This window comes from Panthera leo, chromosome E3 (genome assembly GCF_018350215.1).
Source record: "Panthera leo isolate Ple1 chromosome E3, P.leo_Ple1_pat1.1, whole genome shotgun sequence".
NCBI lineage: Eukaryota > Metazoa > Chordata > Mammalia > Carnivora > Felidae > Panthera > Panthera leo.
In genome coordinates, this window is record NC_056694.1 from 24,230,011 (window position 1) to 24,253,962 (window position 23,952).

General features: G+C 39.8%; 1 protein-coding gene across 8 annotated transcripts in view; it reads right to left on the minus strand.

The window, feature by feature from the left end:
* LOC122209881 (phospholipid-transporting ATPase ABCA3-like) overlaps window positions 1–23,952 on the minus strand; it is a 175,864-nt gene that overhangs the window by 80,811 nt on the left and 71,101 nt on the right. For all 8 annotated transcript variants that reach the window (XM_042922162.1, XM_042922161.1, XM_042922160.1 and 5 more), the window contains 4 exons: window positions 17,817–17,946; window positions 3,650–3,804; window positions 3,023–3,178; window positions 2,454–2,664 (listed from right to left, as the gene is read on the minus strand). In XM_042922162.1, the coding sequence (XP_042778096.1) occupies window positions 2,454–2,664; window positions 3,023–3,178; window positions 3,650–3,804; window positions 17,817–17,946 (652 nt within the window). The remainder of the gene's footprint in view (window positions 1–2,453; window positions 2,665–3,022; window positions 3,179–3,649; window positions 3,805–17,816; window positions 17,947–23,952) is intronic.

Sequence of the window (23,952 nt, forward strand, 5' to 3'; positions counted from 1 at the left end):
TGGAAAACCCGATAGACTCCACCAAAACTCTGCTAGAACTGATACATGAATTCAGCAAAGTTGCAGGATACAAAATCAATGTACAGAAGTCAGTTGCATTCTTATACACTAACAATGAAGCAACAGAAAGACAAATAAAGAAACTGATCCCACTCACAATTGCACCAAGAAGCATAAAATACCTAGGATTAAACCTAACCAAAGATGTAAAAGATCTGTATGCTGAAAACTATAGAAAGCTTATGAAGGTAATTGAAGAAGATATAAAGAAATGGAAAGACATTCCCTGCTCATGCATTGGAGGAATAAATATTGTCAAAATGTCAATACTACCCAAAGCTATCTACACATTCAATGCAATCCCAATCAAAATTGCACCAGCATTCTTCTCGAAACTAGAACAAGCAATCCTAAAATTCATATGGAACCACAAAAGGCCCCGAATAGCCAAAGTAATTTTGAAGAAGAAGACCCAAGCAGGAGACATCACAATCCCAGACTTTAGCCTCTACTACAAAGCTGTAATCATCAAGACAGCATGGTATTGGCACAAAAACAGACACATAGACCAATGGAATGGAATAGAAACCCCAGAACTAGACCCACAAACGTATGGCCAACTCATCTTTGACAAAGCAGGAAAGAACATCCAATGGAAAAAAGACAGTCTCTTTAACAAATGGTGCTGGGAGAACTGGACAGCAACATGCAGAAGGTTGAAACTAGACCACTTCCTCACACCATTCACAAAAATAAACTCAAAATGGATGAAGCTCCTGAATGTGAGACAGGAAACCATCAAAACCCTAGAGGAGAAAGCAGGAAAAGACCTCTCTGACCTCAGCCATAGCAACCTCTTACTCGACACATCCCCAAAGGCAAGGCAATTAAAAGCAAAAATGAATTACTGGGACCTTATGAAGATAAAAAGCTTCTGCACAGCAAAGGAAACAACCAACAAAACTAAAAGGCAACCAACGGAATGGGAAAAGATATTTGCAAATGACATATCCGACAAAGGGCTAGTATCCAAAATCTATAAAGAGCTCACCAAACTCCACACCCGAAAAACAAATAACCCAGTGAAGAAATGGGCAGAAAACATGAATAGACACTTCTCTAAAGAAGACATCCGGCCAACAGGCACATGAAAAGATGCTCAACGTCGCTCCTCATCAGGGAAATACAAATCAAAACCACACTCAGATACCACCTCACGCCAGTCAGAGTGGCCAAAATGAACAAATCAGGAGACTATAGATGCTGGAGAGGATGTGGAGAAACGGGAACCCTCTTGCACTCTTGGTGGGAATGCAAACTGGTGCCGCCACTCTGGAAAACAGTGTGGAGGTTCCTCAGAAAATTAAAAATAGACCTACCCTATGACCCAGCAGTAGCACTGCTAGGAATTTACCCAAGGGATACAGGAGTACTGGTGCATAGGGGCACTTGTACCCCAATGTTTATAGCAGCACTCTCAGCAATAGCCAAATTATGGAAAGAGCCTAAATGTCCATCAACTGATGAATGGATAAAGAAATTGTGGTTTATATACACAATGGAGTCCTACGTGGCAATGAGAAAGAACGAAATATGGCCCTTTGTAGCAACGCCGATGGAACTGGAGAGTGTGATGCTAAGTGAAATAAGCCATACAGAGAAAGACAGATACCATATGGTTTCACTCTTATGTGGATCCTGAGAAACTTAACAGAAACCCATGGGGGAGGGGAAGGAAAAAAAAAAAAGAGGTTAGAGTGGGAGACAGCCAAAGCATAAGAGACTCTTAAAAACTGAGAACAAACTGAGGGTTGATGGGGGGTGGGAGGGAGGGTAGGGTGGGTGATGGGTATTGAGGAGGGCACCTTTTGGGATGAGCACTGGGTGTTGTATGGAAACCAATTTGACAATAAATTTCATATATTGAAAAAAAAAAGAAAGAAAGAAATATTTTAAAAAATTAAAAAAAAAAAAAAGAAACTGTCAGTTACCAGAAGTAGAAGGGGTTGGAGGCCAAGCAAATAGGTGAAGGGGATTAAGAGGAATAAACTTCTGGTTACCAAATAAATAGGTAATGAGGATATAATATACCGCATAGAGAATACATTCAATAATATTATAACTTTGTATGATTACAGATGGTAACTAGACTTATGGGGATCATTTTGTCATGTATAAAAATACTGAATCCCTATGATGTAAACCTGAAAATAATATGACACTGTATGTCAACTCTACTTCCATATTAACAATATGTAAACTATGACCATTACTTCAAAGAGCTCACTGTAGAGTTCCAAATAAAAGGACAAAGGAAATAGAAGTTTTGGGGTGATAGACAAAAAACTAGGGAAATTATAGTATAATATTACAAAGAAATCAATATCCATGAAGATTATGTTTGAAGAATATTAACATATCAATATCCAAAGAATAATCAAAGGGAAAGAGACCATATATTTTTTTCAGGAAAACTGAAGAGCCACAGCACCGCAGGGATCCTTTGACCATGATGGCTATGCGGTCACCCAAGATGTCAGCTTCATCCATGTAGTGGGTGGTCAATAAGATGGTATGATCCTCTTTATACTGCTGAAGGACATCCCAGGTGGCCCTCCTTGAGACTGGGTCCATTCCAGATGTTGGCTCATCAAGTATCACAACCTAAAGACCAGAAGAAGAATTCCATAACCATTAAATATTATGTACTAGTGTCACTAGGGTCTTACCAGTTATGGGGTTTATTCTGGTGTTGCTTTTTCAGTCACTTGTCCAATTAAGCTAAGATAACAAGTTTAGACTAAAACTGAATTACGAATGCTAGAATAATTCCAAACCTGACACAGTTTGGTTACAAGGTTGACAATATGAATTCCATATGGGATTTCATATGTAAAGTTCCTTTAACAGTCTTAGATCTGTATCAGCTCTCAGGTTTCTGTTGGCTGATTTTTTTAGACCAGCTTCAGTGTGGATCCATTTTTTGTTTATGTGTGTTTTTTGTCGTTGTTGTTGTTTTTACCTGGGAGCCCCCTATAAGTGCTATGATCACAGAGAGTCTGCGCTTCATTCCTCCACTCAGTGAAAATGAAAATGCATTATGCTTATCTAGCAGGTTAAAAGTAGACAACATATGATCAATTTCCACAAGACGTGTCTTTCGAGGTATTCCTTTTACCTAGAAAGAGAAGCGAGACTTTATATGGTGCTTCCAACTTTATCCTTAGAAACACCTTACACAAGCTGTTCTCTTATATCATCTATATAGTGTCTTTTTCCCTTTGTCTGACTTTATGTTTCAAGGAGAATTCATCGGGGGCACCTGGGTGGCTCAGTCGGTTAAGCGTCCGACTTCGGCTCAGGTCCTGATCTCGCGGTCCGTGAGTTCAAGCCCCACGTCAGGCTCTGTGCTGACAGCTCAGAGCCTGGAGCCTCTTTCAGATTCTGTGTCTCCCTCTCTCTCTGACCCTCCTCCGTTCATGCTCTGTCTCTCTCTGTCTCAAAAATAAATAAACGTTAAAAAAAAAGTTTAAAGGAGAATTCATCAAAAATAAGTTTTTGAACTTTCTAAGAATAAAGATATGGATAATTGGTAATGTGCCTGAAGTACACCAATAGAATGGGAAAAAGGAACATATTTTTGGCTTACCAAACAATAAAAATAAAGGTGTTCTGAGACGGTCAAGTAATCAAACAACAAGTTCTGTTGGGGACACAAGCCCAAGCTTTTCCTGATCTGGACCATCTGCTTTGAGGTGTCATATCCGTTAACATAGGCCTCTCCACTGGTAGCAGGATAGAGACCTAGGATCAAGTAGAAGACATAACAAAACCTTAGCTTTCATGAGGGACGTAACAAACTGTTCTTTAATACCTTAAATTTGAAATCTACATATGGAGACTGGAAGATGGCGGCACAGGAGGACACTGGGCTCACCGAGTCCTGCTGATCACTTAGACTGCTTAGACCATATCTGCCTAAATAACCCAGAAAACCACCAGAAGACTAGCATAATGGATTCTCTGGAGCCAAGCATAGATAAGAGAGGTCCACAGAAGAGGGTAGGAAGGGTGGAGAGGCAGTGCGTGCTACATGGACTGGCGGGAGGGAGCCGGGGGGGGGTGGAGGGGCAGCCCTCCTGGCAAGGCAGAGCCCCTGAAGTCTGGCTTGCATAAGCGGAGGGTCAGACTGCGTGAGTTCTGACAGCCAGTGGGACTTAACATCTGGACTATTCTAAGTCAACAGCTCTGCTCTCAGAGAGCGGGGAGGGCGAGAGGGCACTGGGAGGGAGAGTTGCTGAGCCCCAGAAGAAAAAGCTCAGCTCAGTGAGGAACAAAGGCGATGGCCAGTGCCATATTCCTTTCCCATTCCCCAGTCAAAATCCCAAAGGGAACCAGTTCCCATCACCGAACTTGCTTGCATTGCACAAACAACCAATGCTGTGCTTCTGTGGCTCCATCCCTCCAACAGGTCAGCCTCCCTTCCAGTGCTGCAGGGCCCATCCCTCAGGAGACCACTGATGGCAAAGCAAGCTAAGCCTGCCCCTCCCACCCCTGTGCACCTTGCGGGCCACCCCTGCTAATATACCAGATCCCATCAAAGCAGCACCACAAGCCTCGCAGTGTGCAAGTAGCCCAGACAGGGGCCACACCACTACACAGTGAGTCTCGCCCCTCAGAGAGGGGAAGATAAGGTACACACCAGTCTGACTGTAGCCCCAGTGGTGGGCTGGGGACAGACATCGGGTCTGACTGTGGCCCCGTCCACCAACACAAGTTACTCCAGACAGCACAGGGAAAGTGCCCTGCAGTTCCGTGCCACCCAGGGACTATCCAAAATGATGAATGGAAGAACTTTCCTCAAAAGAAACTCCAGGAAGTAGTGACAGCTAACGAACTGATCAAAAACGATTTAAGCAGGGGCGCCTGGGTGGCTCAGTTGGTTAAGCGGCCAACTTCAGCTCAGGTCACGATCTCGTGGTCCGTGAGTTCGAGCCCCGCGTCGGGCTCTGTGCTGACAGCTCAGAGCCTGGAGCCTGTTTCAGATTCTGTGTCTCCCTCTCTCTCTGCCCCTCCCCTGTTCATGCTCTGTCTCTCTCTGTCTCAAAAATAAATAAACGTTAAAAAAAATTAAAAAAAAAAACGACTTAAGCAATATAACGGAACAAGAATTTAGAATAATAGTCATAAAATTAATTGCTGGGCTTGAAAAAAGTATAGAGGACACCAGAGAATCTATTGCTACAGGGATCAAGGAACTAAGAAATACTCAGGAGGAGCTAAAAAATGCTATAAATGAGGTGCAAAATAAAATGGAGGCGACCACAGCTCAGATTGAAGAGGCAGAGGAGAGAATAGGTGAATTAGAAGATAAAATTATGGAAAAAGAGGAAGCTGAGAAAAAGAGAGATAAAAAAAAATCCAGGAGCAGGAGAGGAGAATTAGAGAATTAAGTGATACAATCAAATGCAATGGCATATGCATAATTGGGATTCCAGGGGAGGAAGAGGTGATGAAGGTGTACTTGAAGAAATCATAGCTGAGAACTTCACTCTTCTGGGAAAAGAAAAAGGCATTGAAATCCAAGAGGCACAGAGAACTCCCTTCAGACGTAACTTGGATCAAACTTCTGCACGACATATCATAGTGAAACTGGCAAAATACAAGGACAAAGAGAAAATTCTGAGAGCAGGTAGGGAGAAACAGGCCCTAAAATATAAAGGGAGACCGATAAGAATAGTGGCAGACCTATCTACTGAAACGTGGCAGGCCAGAAAGGAATGGCAGGAAATATTCAATGTGATGAACAGAAAAAAAAATATGCAGCCAAGAATCCTTAACCCAGCAAGTCTGTCGTTCAGAATAGAAGGAGACATAAAGGTCTTCCCAAACAAACAAAAACTGAAGGAACTCATCATCACTAAACCAGCCCTACAAGAGATCCTAAGGGGGATTCTGTGAGTGAAATGTTGCAAGGACCACAAAGTACCAGAGACATCACTACAAGCATGAAACCTACAGACATCACAATGACGCTAAACCCATATCTTTCAGTAATAACACTGAATATAAATGGACTAAATGCGCCAACCAAAACACATAGGGTATCAGAATGGATAAAAAAACAAGACCCATCTATTTGCTGTCTACAAGAGACTCATTTTAGACCTGAGGACACCTTCAGATTGAAAGTGAGGGGATGGAGAACTATCTATCATGCTACTGGAAGTCAAAAGAAAGCTGGAGTAGACATACTTACACCAGACAAACTAGACTTTAAATTAAAGGCTGTAACAAGAGATGAAGAAGGGCATTATATAATAATTACAGAGTCTATCCATCAGGAAGAGCTAGCAATTATAAATGTCTATGCGCCAAATATGGGAGCCCCCAAATATATAAAACAATTCATCACAAACACAAACAACATTACTGATAAAAATGTGGTAATTGCAGGGGACTTTAATATTCCACTTAGAGCAAGGGACAGATCATCTAGACACAGGATCAATAAAGAAACAAGGGCCCTGAATGATACATTGGATCAGACGGACTTGACACATATATTTAGAACCCTGCATCCCAAAGCAACAAAATATACTTTCTTCTCAAATGCACATGGAACCTTCTCCAAGATAGATCACATACTGGGTCACAAAACAGTTCTTCATAAGTATAAAAGACTTGACATCATACTATGCACACTTTCAGACCACAATGCTATGAAACTTCAAGTCAACCACAGGAAAAAGTCTGGAAAACCTCCAAAAGCATGGAGGTTAAAGAACACCCTACTAAAGAATGAGTGGGTCAACCAGGCAATTAGAGAAGAAATTAAAAAATATATGGAAACAAATGAAAATGAAAATACAACAATCCAAATGCTTTGGGATGCTGCAAAGGCAGTCCTGAGAGGAAAATACATTGCAATCCAGGCCTATCTCAAGAAACAAGAAAAATCCCAAATACGAAATCTAAAGCACACCTAAAGGAAATAGAAGCAGAACAGCAAACATACCCCAAACCCAGCAGAAGAGAAATAATAAAGATCAGAGCAGAAATAGAGAATATAGAATCTAAAAAAAACCTGTAGAGCAGATCAATGAAACCAAGAGTTGGTTTTTTGAAAAAATAAACAAAATTGATAAACCTCTAGCCTGGCTTCTCAAAAAGCAAAGGGAGATGACCCAAATAGATAAAATCAGGAGTGAAAATGGAATTAGTACAACCAATCCCTCAGAGATACAAGCAATTATCAGGGAATACTAGGAAAAATTATATGCCAACAAACTGGACAACCTGGAAGAAATGGACAAATTCCTAAGCACCCACACACTTCCAAAACTCAAACAGGAAGAAATAGAAAACTTGAACAGACCCACAACCAGTGAAGAAATTGAATCAGTCATCAAAAATCTCCCAACAAAAAAGAGTACAGGACAAGATGGCTTCCCAGGGGAATTCTACCTGACATCTAGCAGAGATAATACCTATCCTTTTCAAGTTTTTCCAAAAAATAGAAAGGGAAGGAAAACTTCCAGACTTATTTGATGAAGCCAGAATTACTTTGATTCCTAAACCAGACAGACCTAGCAAGAAAAGAGAACTACAGGCCAATATCCCTGATGATTCTGGATGCAAAAATTCTCAATAAGACACTAGCAAATCAAATTCAACAGCATATAAAAAGAATTATTCACCATGATCAAGTGGGATTCATTCCTGGGCTGCAGGGCTCATTCAATGTGATACATCACATCAATAAAAGAAAAGAAAAGAACCATATGATCCTGTCAATCGATGCAGAAAAGGCATTTGACAAAATTCAGCATCGTTTCTTAATAAAAACCCTCGAGAAAGTCGGGATAGAAGGAACATACTTAAAGATCATAAAAGCCATTTATGAAAAGCCGGCAGCTAATATCATCCTCAGTGGGGAAAAACTGAGAGCTTTTTCCCTGAGATCAGGAACACGACAGAGATGTCCACTCTTACCGACGTTGTTTGACATAGTATTGGAAGTGCTAGCATCAGCAATCCGACAACAAAAGGAAATCAAAGGCATGAAAATTGGCAAAGGTGATGTTAAACTTTCACTTTTTGCAGATGACATGATATTATATGTGGAAAACCTGATAGACTCCACCAAAAGTCTACTAGAACTGATACATGAATTCAGCAAAGTCGCAGGATACAAAATCAATGTACAGAATTCAGTTGCATTTTTTTCCCATTATATGAAATTTATTGTCAGATTGGTTTCCATACAACACCCAGTGCTCATCCCAAAAGGTGCCCTCCTCAATACCCATCACCCATCCTCCCCTCCCTCCCACCCCCCATCAACCCTCAGTTTGTTCTCAGTTTTTAAGAGTCTCTTATGCTTTGGCTCTCTCCCACTCTAACCTCTTTTTTTTTTTCCTTCCCCTCCCCCATGGGTTTCTGTTAAATTTCTCAGGATCCACATAAGAGTGAAAACATATGATATCTGTCTTTCTCTGTATGGCTTATTTCACTTAGCATCACACTCTCCAGTTCCATCGGCGTTGCTACAAAGGGCCATATTTCGTTCTTTCTCATTACCATGTAGTACTCCATTGTGTATATAAACCACAATTTCTTTATCCATTCATCAGTTGATGGACATTTAGGCTCTTTCCATAATTTGGCTATTGCTGAGAGTGCTGCTATAAACATTGGGGTACAAGTGCCCCTATGCATCAGTACTCCTGTATCTCTTGGGTAAATTCCTAGTAGCACTATTGCTGGGTCATAGGGTAGGTCTATTTTTAATTTTCTGAGGAACCTCCACACTGTTTTCCAGAGTGGCGGCACCAGTTTGCATTCCCACCAAGAGTGCAAGAGGGTTCCCGTTTCTCCACATCCTCTCCAGCATCTATAGTCTCCTGATTTGTTCATTTTGGCCACTCTGACTGGCGTGAGGTGGTATCTGAGTGTGGTTTTGATTTGTATTTCCCTGATGAGGAGCGACGTTGAGCATCTTTTCATGTGCCTGTTGGCCGGATGTCTTCTTTAGAGAAGTGTCTATTCATGTTTTCTGCCCATTTCTTCACTGGGTTATTTGTTTTTCGGGTGTGGAGTTTGGTGAGCTCTTTATAGATTTTGGATACTAGCCCTTTGTCGGATATGTCATTTGCAAATATCTTTTCCCATTCCGTTGGTTGCCTTTTAGTTTTGTTGGTTGTTTCCTTTGCTGTGCAGAAGCTTTTTATCTTCATAAGGTCCCAGTAATTCATTTTTGCTTTTAATTGCCTTGCCTTTGGGGATGTGTCGAGTAAGAGGTTGCTATGGCTGAGGTCAGAGAGGTCTTTTCCTGCTTTCTCCTCTAGGGTTTTGATGGTTTCCTGTCTCACATTCAGGAGCTTCATCCATTTTGAGTTTATTTTTGTGAATGGTGTGAGGAAGTGGTCTAGTTTCAACCTTCTGCATGTTGCTGTCCAGTTCTCCCAGCACCATTTGTTAAAGAGACTGTCTTTTTTCCATTGGATGTTCTTTCCTGCTTTGTCAAAGATGAGTTGGCCATACGTTTGTGGGTCTAGTTCTGGGGTTTCTATTCCATTCCATTGGTCTATGTGTCTGTTTTTGTGCCAATACCATGCTGTCTTGATGATTACAGCTTTGTAGTAGAGGCTAAAGTCTGGGATTGTGATGTCTCCTGCTTGGGTCTTCTTCTTCAAAATTACTTTGGCTATTCGGGGCCTTTTGTGGTTCCATATGAATTTTAGGATTGCTTGTTCTAGTTTCGAGAAGAATGCTGGTGCAATTTTGATTGGGATTGCATTGAATGTGTAGATAGCTTTGGGTAGTATTGACATTTTGACAATATTTATTCCTCCAATGCATGAGCAGGGAATGTCTTTCCATTTCTTTATATCTTCTTCAATTACCTTCATAAGCTTTCTATAGTTTTCAGCATACAGATCTTTTACATCTTTGGTTAGGTTTAATCCTAGGTATTTTATGCTTCTTGGTGCAATTGTGAGTGGGATCAGTTTCTTTATTTGTCTTTCTGTTGCTTCATTGTTAGTGTATAAGAATGCAACTGACTTCTGTACATTGATTTTGTATCCTGCAACTTTGCTGAATTCATGTATCAGTTCTAGCAGAGTTTTGGTGGAGTCTATCGGGTTTTCCATGTATAGTATCATGTCATCTGCAAAAAGTGAAAGCTTGACTTCGTCTTTGCCAATTTTGATGCTTTGATTTCCTTTTGTTGTCTGATTGCTGATGCTAGAACTTCCAACACTATGTTAAACAACAGTGGTGAGAGTGGGCATCCCTGTCGTATTCTTGATCTCAGGGAAAAAGCTCTCAGTTTTTCCCCACTGAGGATGATGTTAGCTGTGGGCTTTTCATAAATGGCTTTTATGATCTTTAAGTATGTTCCTTCTATCCCGACTTTCTCAAGGGTTTTTATTAAGAAAGGGTGCTGAATTTTGTCAAAGGCCTTTCTGCATCGATTGACAGGATCATATGGTTCTTAACTTTTCTTTTATTAATGTGATGTATCACGTTGATTGATATGCGAATGTTGAACCAGCCCTGCATCCCAGGAATGAATCCCACTTGATCATGGTGAATACTTCTTTTTATATGCTGTTGAATTCGATTTGCTAGTATCTTATTGAGAATTTTTGCATCCATATTCATCAGGGATTGTGGCCTGTAGTTCTCTTTTTTTGCTGGGTCTCTGTCTGGTTTAGGAATCAAAGTAATACTGTCTTCATAGAATGAGTCTGGAAGTTTTCCTTCCCTTTCTATTTCTTGGAACAGCTTGAGAAGGATAGGTATTATCTCTACTTTCAACGTCTGGTAGAACTCCCCTGGGAAGCCATCTGGTCCTGGACTCTGATTTGTTGGGAGATTTTTTATAACTGATTCAATTTCTTCGCTGGTTATGGGTCTGTTCAAGCTTTCTATTTCCTCCTGATTGAGTTTTGGAAGCATGTGGGTGTTTAGGAATTTGTCCATTTCTTCCAGGTTGTCCAATTTGTTGGCATATAATTTTTCCTAGTATTCCATGATAATTGCTTGTATTTCTGAGGGATTGGTTGTAATAATTCCATTTTCATTCATGATTTTATCTATTTGAGTCATGTCCCTTTTCTTTTTGAGAAGCCTGGCTAGAGGTTTGTCAATTTTGTTTATTTTTTTCAAAAAACCAACTCTTGGTTTCATTGATCTGCTCTACAGTTTTTTAAATTCTATATTGTTTATTTCTGCTCTCATCTTTATTATTTCTCTTCTTCTGCTGGGTTTAGGCTGCCTTTGCTGTTCTGCTTCTATTTCCTTTAGGTGTGCTTTAGATTTTGTATTTGGGATTTTTCTTGTTTCTTGAGATAGGCCTGGATTGCAATGTATTTTCCTCTCAGGACTGCCTTCGCTGCATCCCAATACGTTTGGATTGTTGTATTTTGATTTTCGTTTGTTTCCATATATTTTTTAATTTCTTCTCTAATTGCCTGGTTGACCCACTCATTCTCTAGTAGGGTGTTCTTTAACCTCCATGCTTTTGGAGGTTTTCCAGACTTTTTCCTGTGGTTGATTTCAAGCTTCATAAAGTATGCATGGTATAATTTCAATTCTTGTATACTTATGAAGGGCTGTTTTGTGACCCAGTATATGATCTATCTTGGAGAATGTTCCATATGCACTCAAGAAGAAAGTATATTCTGTTGCTTTGGGATGCAGAGTTCTAAATATATGTGTCAGGTCCATCTGATCCAATGTATCATTCAGGGCCCTTGTTTCTTTATTGACTGTGTGTCTAGATGATCTATCCATTTCTGTAAGTGGAGTGTGAAAGTCCTCTGCAATTACCACATTCTTATCAATAAGGTTGCTTATGTTTATGAGTAATTGTTTTATATATTTGGGGGCTCCCGTATTTTGTGCATAGACATTTATAATTGTTAGCTCTTCCTGATGGATAGACCCTGCAATTATTATATAATGCCCTTCTTCATCTCTTGTTACAGCCTTTAATTTAAAGTCTACTTTGTCTGATATAAGTATGGATACTCCAGCTTTCTTTTGGCTTCCAGTAGCATGATTAATAGTTCTCCATCCCCTCACTCTCAATCTAAAGGTGTCCTCAGGTCTAAAATGAGTCTCTTGTAGAAAGCAAATAGATGGGTCTTGTTTTTGTATCCATTCTGATACCCAAGTGTTTTGGTTGGCGCATTTCGTCCATTTACATTCAGTGTTATTATAGAAAGAGACGGGTTTAGAGTCATTGTGATGTCTGTATGTTTTATGCTTGTAGCGATGTCTCTGGTACTTTGTCTCACAGGATCCCCCTTAGGATCTCTTGTAGGGCTGGTTTAGTGGTGACAAATTCCTTCAGTTTTTGTTTGTTTGGGAAGACCTTTATCTCTCCTTCTATTCTAAATGATAGACTTGCTGTATAAAGGATTCTCGGCTGCAAATTTTTCCTGTTCAACACATTGAAGATCTTGTGCCAATCCTTTCTGGCCTGCCAAGTTTCAGAAGAGAGATCGGTCACGAGTCTTATAGGTCTCCCTTTATATGTGAGGGCACGTTTATCCCTTGCTGCTTTCAGAATTTTCTCTTTATCCTTTTATTTTGCCAGTTTCACTATGATATGTCGTGCAGAAGATTGATTCAAGTTACGTCTGAAGGGAGTTCTCTGTGCCTCTTGGATTTCAATGCCTTTTTCCTTCCCCAGTTCAGGGAAGTTGTCAGCTATTATTTCTTCAAGTACAACTTCAGCACCTTTCCCTCTCTCTTCCTCCTCTTCGATACCAATTATGCGTATATTATTTCTTTTTAGTATATCACTTAGTTCTCTAATTTTCCCCTCATACTCCTGGATTTTTTTATCTTTTTCTCAGCTTCCTCTTTTTCCATAATTTTATCTTCTAGTTCACCTATTCTCTCCCCTGCCTCTTCAATCCGAGCCGTGGTAGTTTCCATTTTATTTTGCATCTTGTTTAAAGCGTTTTTCAGCTCCTCCTGACTGTTCCTCAGTCCCTTGATCTCTGTAGCAATAGATTCTCTGCTGTCCTCTATACTGTTTTCAAGCCCAGCGATTAATTTTATGACTTTTATTCTAAATTCACTTTCTGTTATATTATTTAAATCCTTTTTGATCAGTTCATTAGCTGTTGCTATTTCCTGGAGATTCTTTTGAGGTGAATTCTTCCGTTTGGTCATTTTGGATAGTCCCTGGAGTGGTGCGGACATGCAGGGCACTTCCCCTGTGCTGTGGTGTATAACTGGAGTTGGTGGGTGGGACCACAGTCAGACCTGATGTCTGCCCCAGCCCACTGCTGGGGCCACAGTCAGACTGGTGTGTGCCTTCTCTTCCCCTTTCCTAGGGGCGGGATTCACTGTGGGGTGGTGTGGCCCATCTGGGCTACTTGCACACTGCCAGGCTTGTGGTGCTGGGGATCTGGTGTATTAGCTGGGGTGGGTAGGCAAGGTGCACGGGGGCAGGAGGGGCAGGCTTAGCTCACTTCTCCTTAGGTGATCCACTTCAGGAGGGGCCCCTCTTCTGTGGGCCTCTCTTCTGTGCTTGGCTCCGGAGACTCCATTCTGCTAGTCTTCTGGTGGTTTCCTGGGTTATTTAGGCAGGTGTAGGTGGAGTCTAAGTGATCAGCAGGACGCGCGGTGATCCCAGTGTCCTCCTACACTGCCATCTTCTGCCGGTCTCTCTCTAGCACTTTTTGTATATCATCCATTGCCTTCTGGCCTCCACTGTTTCTAAAATTTTTTATAGCTTATTTATTTATTTTGAGACAGACATAGCATGAGCAGTGCAGGGGCAAAGAGAGAGAGGGAGAGAGAGAATCCCAAGAAGGCTCTGCTCTGCCAGCACAGAACCCAAGGTGGATCTTGAACCCATGAAACATGAGATCATGACCTGAGCCAAAATCAAGCGTCAGACACTTAACTGAGTCACCCAGGCCCCCTGGAATCAATTCTTTCTTTTTTGTCTTTTATTTTTTAAAATTTACATCCAAATTAGTTAGTGTATAGTGCAACAATGATTTCAGGAGTAGATTCCTTAATGCCCTTTACCCATGTAGCCCATCCCCCCTCCCACATCCCCTCCAGTAACCCTCTGTTTGTTCTCCATATTTATGAGTCTCTTATGCTTTGTCCCCCTCCCTGTTTTTATATTATTTTTCTTTCCCTTCCCTTATGTTCATCTGTTTTGTCTCTTAAAGTCCTCATATGAGTAAAATCATAGGATATTTGTCTTTCTGTGACTAATTTCACTTAGCATAATACCGTCCAGTTCCATCCATGTAGTTGCAAATGGCAAGATTTCATTCTTTTTGATAGCTGAGCAATACTCCATTGTATATATATACCACATCTTCTTTATCCATTCATCCACCAATGGACATTTGGGCTCTTTCCATACTTTGGTTATTGTTGATAGTGCTGCTATAAACATTGGGGTACATGTGCCCTTATGCATCAGCACACCTGTATCCCATGGATAAACACCTAGTAGTGAAATGGCTGGGTTGTAGGGTAGTTCTATTTTTAATTTTTTGAGGAAACTCCATACCGTTTTCCAGAGTAGCTGCTCCAGCTTGCATTCCCACCAACAATGCAAAAGAGATCCTCTTTCTCTGCATCCTCGCCAACCTCTGTTGTTGCCTGGGTTGCTAATGTTAGCCATTCTAACAGGTGTGAGGTGGTATCTCATGGTGGTTTTGATTTGTATTTCCCTGATGATGAGTGATGTTGAGAATTTTTTCATGTGTCGGTTGGCCATCTGGATGTCTTCTTTGCAGAAGTGTCTATTCATGTCTTTTGCCCATTTCTTCACTGGATTACTTGTGTTTTGCGTATTGAGTTTGATAAGTTCTTTATAGATTTTGGATACTAACCCTTTATCTGATATATCGTTTGCAAATATCTTCTCCCATTCTGTCGGTTGCCTTTTGGTTTTGCTGATTGTTTCCTTTGCCGTGCAGAAGATTTTCATTTTGATGAGGTCCTAGTAGTTCATTTTTGTTTTTGTTTCCCTTGCCTCCAGAGACGTGTTGAGTAAGAAGTTGCTGTGGCCAAGATCAAAGAGGTTTTTGCCTGCTTTCTCCTCGAAGATTTTGATGGCTTCCTGTCTTACATTTAGGTCTTTCATGCATGTTGAGTTTATTTTTGTGTCTGGTGTAAGAAAGTGGTCCAGGTTCACTCTTCTGCATATCAGTGTCCAGTTTTCCCCGCACCACTTGCTGAAGAGACTGTCTTCATTATTTGTAATGAGAACTCAGCTTCTAGTCCTATTGCGGCACCACTTAATGTGACAAATAACTTTTGGCTTGCTGTTTTCAAGATACTCTCTTTCATAATTTTTAGTATAATATTTATGGGTGATTATCTCTTCACATTCATGCTGTTTGAAGTTTGTGGAAATTCTGAGATGTGTAGATTAATGTTTTCAGCAAATTTGGGAAGTTTAGTCCATTATTTTGTAGACTACTTTTTAGCTTTGTTCTCTTTCTCCTCTCCTACTTTCTATTACATGTATTCTGGTGCATTTAAAGATATCACAACTTGATTCTTACAGCTTTGTACTAGAGGCTAAAGTCTGGGATTGTGATGCTTCCTGCTTTGGCATTCTTCAATATTACTTTGGCTGTTCAGGGTCTTTTGTGGTTCCATAAAAATTGTAGGAGTGCTTGTCAAGACAGCATGGTATTGGCACAAAAACAGACACATAGACCAATGGAATAGAATAGAGACTCCAGAATTGGACCCACAAAAGTATGGCCAACTCATCTTTGACAAAGCAGGAAAGAACATCCAATGGAAAAAAGACAGTCTCTTTAACAAATGGTGCAGGGAGAACTGGACAGCAACATGCAGAAGAATGAAACTAGACCACTTTCTTACACCATTCAGAAAAACAAAATCAAAATGGGTGAAGGACCTGAATGTGAGACAGGAAACCATCAAAACCCTAGAGGAGAAAGCCGGAAAACAATCTCTCTGACCTCAGCCGCAGCAATTTCTTACTTGACACTTCCCCAAAGGCAAGGGAATTAAAAGCAAAAATGAACTATTGGGACCTCATCGGGATAAAACCTTCTGCAATGCAAAGGAAACAACCAACAAAACTAAAAGGCAACCAACGGAATGGGAAAAGATATTTGCAAATGACATATCGGACAAAGGGCTAGTATCCAAAATCTATAAAGAACTCACCCAACTCCACGCCCAAAAAACAAATAATCCAGTGAAGAAATGGGCAGAAAACATGAATAGACACTTCTCTAAAGAAGACCTCCAGATGGCCAGCAGACACATGAAAAGATGTTCAATGTCACTCCTCATTAGGGAAATACAAACCAAAACCACACTCAGATACCACTTCATGCCAGTCAGAGTGGCTAAAATGAACAAATCAGGAGACTATAGATGCTGGAGAGGATGTGGAGAAATGGGAACCCTCCTGCACTGTTGGTGGGAATGCAAACTGGCACAGCCACTATGGAAAACAGTGTGGAGGATCCTCAAAAAAAAGAAAAAAAAAAAAAAAGATCTACCCTATGACCCAGCAATAGCAGTGCTAGGAATTTACCCAAGGGATACAGGAGTGCTGATGCATAGGGGCACTTGTACCCCAATGTTTATAGCAGCACTTTCAACAATATCCAAATTATGGAAAGAGCCTAAATGTCCACCAACTGATGAATGGATAAAGAGGTTGTGGTTTATATATACAATGGAATGCTACTTGGCAATGAGAAAGAATGAAATACGGCATTTTGTAGCAATGTGGGTGAAACTGGACAGTGTTATGCTAAGTGAAATAAGTCATATAGAAAAACACAGATACCATATGTTTTCACTCTTATGTGAATCCTGAGAAACTTAACAGAAGACCATGGGGGAGGGGAAGAAAAAAAAAGTTAGAGAGGGAGGGAGGCAAACCATAAGAGACTCCTAAAAACTGAGAATAAACTGAGGGTTGATGGTGGGTGGGAGGGAGGGGAAAGTGGGTGATGGGTATTGAGGAGGGCACCTTTTGGGATGAGCACTGGGTGTTGTATGGAAACCAATTTGAGAACAAATTTCATAATAAAAAAAAAGATAAAGATATCAAAACTTCCTATGAAACTGTTAATTTTACTCAATTCTTTTTGCTTTGTTTTATTCACATTTTATAATCTCCATCAATCTTTCTTCAAGTTCACTGGTTCTCTCTTGTGACAATTGATTAAATCTACTATTAAGCCCTTTTAATGAATTCTTCACTTTGGTCATTATACTTTTCAACTCCAGAATTCCCAAATGGCTCTTCTTTTCATAATTTCTACCTTTTTACTGATATTTTCTATTTGATCTTGTTTTCATACATTCCATTATTTCTTTAAAATTTTTTTAAATGTTTATTTCTGAGACAGAGAGAGACAAAGCATGAGTGGGGGAGGGGCAGAAAGAGAGGGGGACACAAAATCAGGCTCCAGGCTCTGAGCTGTCAGCACAGCTGACAGCACAGCACAGAGACCTGAGCCGAAGCTGGACTCTCAACCGACTGAGCCACCCAGGCGCCCCTACATTCCATTATTTCTTAAATCATGGTTTCCTTTAGTTCTTTGAACATTTTTTTTTACAATGGTTACATTGTAAAATATTTGTAAAACCTGATATCTGGTATCTCTCACATGGAATTATTTACAACTTAAAAGAAAGTGAATTACTGAATTCACTTTTATGTATCATTGAACTGACTAAATTGTAAACATCAAAAGGATACACAAAAGTCTTGTAAGTTTGATCTACAGTGTCTATGACACTCTGAAGAGACCTACCTGAGAGAATAGACAGAATAGTGGATTTTCCTGCTCCACTGTGTCCTAGAAGAACAGTAATCTGCCCCATATATAAATTCAAAGACAAGTCTTTTACAGCTATTTTGGTAGTATTTTGCACTCGGAATTCCTGTTGGGGAAAATACACAAATATTGACTTCATCTATCACTATCACTTTGAAAGAACAAACACTCATATCAACTATTTATACAAGAAACCATACCACATAATCAATCTCGTGAGGAAAAAGAAATAAAAATTTAAGAAGGATGAAATTGTGATTGGAACAAATTAATTGACGCCATAACACGAGTTGTAAAATTTCACAGTAAATATATAAACATCCCTCAGTAATATCCATTCATGCTTTGATTCAATTAACATCTTAAAGCTGATAATGCCATAATCTTCTTCAGTTCATGCATTTGTCCTGGTTTGGAGAACTGCCAACAGAAAACCTGGATTAAACATCTAAAACATAGATATTTTATAGGCATCTCAAATTTCTTCTTTTGTGTAGGTTAGCAGTGCTTCTGCTTAAGATGCAAAGATATGGAAAGAGCATCACTCTCACTCTAGAAAACAAGAAACTAAATAATCTAAAAAAATCTTAAGTTTTCTTGAACTCATCAGAAGGGTGATATTTCCAGGCAACCAATCAGCCTTAAATTTAAGAAAAGATAGACGCCCTCAAGGAGAGATGATATACAAACATCTGCTTGTCTGGAGAAAACACAGGCACTGTGAAACTAGTAAAAGGATTCTGGTCAATTTTTGATGAAAATAAAGTAAAAACACTTGAAGAAACAATATCTAAATTAAAAAGTTGGGATTCGGGGCGCCTGGGTGGCGCAGTCGGTTAAGCGTCCGACTTCAGCCAGGTCACGATCTCGCGGTCCGTGAGTTCGAGCCCCGCGTCGGGCTCTGGGCTGATGGCTCGGAGCCTGGAGCCTGTTTCCGATTCTGTGTCTCCCTCGCTCTCTCTGCCCCTCCCCCGTTCATGCTCTGTCTCTCTCTGTCCCAAAAATAAATAAAAAACGTTGAAAAAAAAAAAATTTAAAAAAAAGTTGGGATTCAAGCCCATTTCATTCAGACTTCAAACATCTATTCCTTCCAATATAACTAACAGATGGTGAATAAAGCAAAACATCTTGTGTAACAACAACAAAAAAAAAGGCTATTTCTCTTTTATTCCAAATGGCAGTAAAAGTTTTTTTCCTAGGTGTCGTCCTTAATACCCATCACCCATTTAGCCCACCCCCCATTCACCTCCCTCCATCAACCCTCAGTTTGTTCTCTATCCTTAAGAGTCTCTTATCGCTTGCTTCCCTCTCTCGTTTTTTACCCCTTGCCATATGTTCATCTGTTGTTTCCTAGATTCCACATGAGTGAAATTATATGCTTTTTGTCTTTCTCTGACGTATTTTTCTTAGCATAATACACTCTAGCTCCACCCACAATGTTGGAAATGTCAAGGTTTAATTCTTTTTGATGGCCGAGTAATATTCCAGCGTATGTGTGTTCGTGTGTGTGTGTACACACACACCACATCTTCTTTATCCATTCATCAGTTGATGGACATTTGGGTTCTTTACATAATTTGGTTATTACTGTTAATGCTGCTATAAACACAAGGGTGCATATACCCCTTCAAATCTGTATTTTTGTATCTTTTTCTTTTATTTTTTTAATGTTTATTTTTGAGAGAGACACAGAGTATGAACTGGGGGAGGAGCAGAGAGAGGGAGACACAGAATCTGAAGGAAGCTCCGGCTCTGAGCTGTCCACACAGAGCCCGACGTGGGGATCGAACCCATGAATCACGAGATCATGACCTGAGCCGAAGTTGGACACCTAACCGACTGAGCCACCCAGGCACCCCTATATCTTTTTCAAAATTCAACCAAGCCAACCTCAAATTCTCCCTCAATGTCTTCAATATCCATAAATTTCTCCAACAACCACCCATTGTTCAAGGCACAAGACCAACAGCTACATTAGTGTCCTCCTTTTCCTTCAATTTCACAAGCAACCATTAAGCAACAATGATTTCAGGAACAGATTCCTTAATGCCCCTTACCCATTTAGCCCACCCCCCACCCCACAACCCCTCCAGTAATCCTCTGTTTGTTCTCCATATTTAAGAGTCTATTATGTTTTGTCTCCCTCCCTGTATTTATATTATCTTTGCTTCCCTTCCCTTATGTTTGTCTGTTTTGTATCTTAAAGTCCTCATATGAGTGAAGTCTTATGATATTTGTCTTTCTCTGACTAATTTCACTTAGCATAATACCCTCCAGTTCCATCCACATAGTTGCAAACGGCAAGATTTCATTCTTTTTGATTGCCAAATAATACTTCATTGTATACATATACCATATCTTCTTTATCCATTCATCCACTGATGGACATTTGGACTTTTTCCATACTTTGGCTATTGTCAATAGCACTGCTATAAACACTGGGGTGCATGTGCCACTTTGAAACAGCATACCTGTATCCCTTGGATAAATACCTAGGAGTGCAATAGCTGGGTCGTAGGATAGTTCTATTTTTAATTTTTTGAGGAACCTCCATACTGTTTTCCAGAGTGTCTACACAAGTTTTCATTCCCACTAGGAATGCAAAAGAGATCCTCTTTCTCCGTATCCTCACCAACACGTGTTGTTGCCTGAGTTGCTAATGTTAGCCATTCTGACAGGAGTGAGGCAGTATCTCATGGTGGTTTTGACTTGTATTTCCCTGATGATGAGTGATGTTGAGAATTTTTTCATGTGTCGGTTGGCCATCTGGATGTCTTCTTTGGAGAAGTGTCTATTCATGTCTTTTGCCCATTTCGTCACTGGATTATTTGTTTTTTTGGGTGTGGAGTTTGATAGTTCTTTATAGATTTTGGATACTAACCCTTTATCTGATATGTAACTTGCAAATATCTTCTCCCATTCTGTCGGTTGCCTTTGAGTTTTGCTGATTGTTTCCTTCGCTGTGCAGGAGCTTTTTATTTTGATGAGGTCCCAATAAGTTCATTTTTGCTTTAGTTTCCCTTGCCTCCAGAGACGTGTTGAGGAAGAAGTTGCTGCAGCCAAGGTCAAAGAGGTTCTTGCCTGCTTTCTCCTCAAGGATTTTAATGGCTTCCTGTCTTACATTTAGGTCTCTCGTCCATTTTATTTTTGCGTATGGTGTAAAAAAGTGGTCCAGGTTCATTTTTCTGCATGCTGCTGTCCAGTTTTCCCAGCACCACTTGCTGAAGAGACTGTCTTTATTCCATTGGATATTCTTTCCTGCTTTGTCAAAGATTAGTTGACCATACGTTTGTGGGTCCATTTCTGGGTTCTCTATTCTGTTCCATTGATCTGAGTGTCTGTTTTTGTGCCAGTACCATACTGTCTTGATGATTTTGGCTTTGTAAAACAGCTTGAAGTCTGGAATTGTGATGCCTTCTGCTTTGGTTTTCTTTTTCAAGATTGCTTTGGCTATTTTGGGTGTTTTGTGTTTCCAAACAAATTTTAGGATTGTGTGTTCTACCTCTGTGAAGAATGCTGGTGTTATTTTGATAGGTATTGCATTGAATATGTAGATCGCTTTGGGTAGTATTGACATTTTAACAATATTTGTTCTTCCTATCCAGAAACATGGAATATTTTTCCTTTTTGTGTGTGTCTTCTTCAATTTCTTTCATAAGTTTTCTATAGTTTTCAGTGTATAGATTTTTCACTTCTTCAGTTAGATTTATTCCTAGGTATTTTATGGGTTGGTGCAACTGTAAATGGGATTGATTCCTTGAATTCTCCTTCCATTGCTTCATTATTGGTGTATAGGAATGCAACTGATTTCTGTGCATTGATTTTATATCCTGCAACCTTGCTGAATTCATGGATCAGTTCTAGCAGTTTTTTGGTGGAATCCTTTGGGTTTTCCATATAGAGTATCATGTCATCTGTGAAGAGTGAAAGTGTGACCTCCCCTGCCTGATTTGGATGCCTTTTATTTCTTTGTGTTGTCTGATTGCAGAGCCTAAAACTTCCAATACTATGTTGAATAACAGTGGCGAGAGTAGACATCCCTGTCTTGTTCCTGATCTTAGGTGGAAAGCCCTCAGTTTTTCCCCATGAGGATGATATTAGCATTGGGTCTTTCATATATGACCTTTATGATCTCGAGGTATGCTCCTTCTATCCCTACTTTCTTGAGGGCTTTTATCAAGAAAGGATGCTGTATTTTGTCAAATGCTTTCTCTGCATTTATTGAGAGGATCATTTGATTCTTGTCCTTTCTTTTATTGATGTGATGAATCACATTGTTTTGTGGATATTGAACCAGACCTGCATCCCAGGTATAAATCCCACTTGGTCGTGGTGAACAATTTTTTTAATGTATTGTTGGATCCAGTTGGCTAATATCTTGTTGAGGATTTTTGCATTCATGTTCATCAGGGAAATTATCTATAGTTCTCCTTCTTAGTGAGGTCTCTGTCTGGTTTTGGAATCAAGGTAATAATGCTGGCTTCATAAAAAGAGTTTGGGAGTTTTCCTTCCATTTCTATTTTTTGGAACAGCTTCAAGAGAATAGGTGTTAACTCTTCCTTAAATGTTTGGTAGAATTCCCCCGGAAAGCCATCTGGCCCTGGACTCTTGTTTTTTGGCAGATTTTTGATTACTAATTCGATTTCCTAACTGGTTATGGGTCTGTACAAATTTTCTATTTCTTCCTGTTTCAGTTTTGGTAGTGTATATGTTTCTAAAATTTGTCCATTTTTTCCAGATTGCCCGTTTTATTGGCATATAATTGCTCATAATATTCTCTTATTATTGTTTTTATTTCTGCTGTGTTGCTTGTGATCTCCCCTCTTTCATTGTCGATTTTAGTTACTTGGGTCCTTTACTTTTTCCTTTTGATCAAACTGGCTAGTGGTTTATCAATTTTGTGAATTCTTTCAAAGAACCAGCTTCTGGTTTCATTGATCTGTTCTACTGTTTTTTTGGTTTTGATAGCATTGATTTTTCCTCTAATCTTTATTTTTTCTTGTCTTCTGCTGGTTTGGGGTTTTAGTTGTTGTTCTTTTTATATCTCTTTAAGGTGTAAGGTTAGGTTGTGTATCTGAGAACTTTCTTCCTTCTTTAGGAAGGCCTGGATTGCTATATGTTTCCCTCTTATAACCACCTTTGCTGAGTCCCAGAGGTTTTGGGCTGTGGTGCTTTCATTTTCATTGGCTTCCATGTACTTTTTAATTTCCTCATTAACTTCTTGGGTAGCCCATTCATTGTTTAGTAGGACGTTCTTTAGTATCCAAGTATTTGTTATCTTTCCAAATTTTTTCTTCGAGTTGTGGTCTGAAAATATGCACGGTATAATCTCGATCTTTTTGTAGTTCTTGAGGGCTGATTTGTGTCCCAGTATGTGATCTATTCTGGAGAAAGTTTCATGTGCACTGGAGAAGAATGTATATTCCACTGCTTTAGCATGAAATGTTCTGAATATATCTGTTAAGTCCACCTGGTCCGTTGTGTCATTCAAAGCCATTGTTTTCTTGTTGATTTTCTGTTTAGATGATCTGTCCATTGCTGTAAGTGGGGTGTGGAAGTCCACTACTATTATGGTATTACTATCAATAAGTTTATGTTTGTGATTGATTTATATATTTGGGTGCTGCCACATTTGGAGCATTTTATTCCATTTATTGAAGGTCTGATATCTTCCACTTGTGTCTTCAGTACAGTCACTATCTTTATGTTCTATTGATCTTTGTGTCTACTTTTGTGCCAGTACCATACTGTTTTGATCACTATAGCTTTGTAGTATATCTTGAAATCTGGGATTTTGATACCTCCAGCTTTGTTCTTTCTTAGGATTGCTTTGGCTATTCAGGCTCTTTTTTTTAAAATATGAAATTTGTTGTCAAATTGGTTTCCATATAACACCTAGTGCTCATCCCAACAGGTGCCCTCCCCAACACCAATCACCCACCCCCTTCCCTCCCACCCCCATAAACTCTCAGATTGTTCTCAGTTTCTGAGAGTCTCTTATGTTTTGGCTCCATCCCTCTCTAACCTTTCTTTTTTTTTTCCTTCTCCTCCCCCATGGTCTTCTGTTAAGTTTCTCAGGATCCACATAAGAATGAAAACATATGGTATCTGT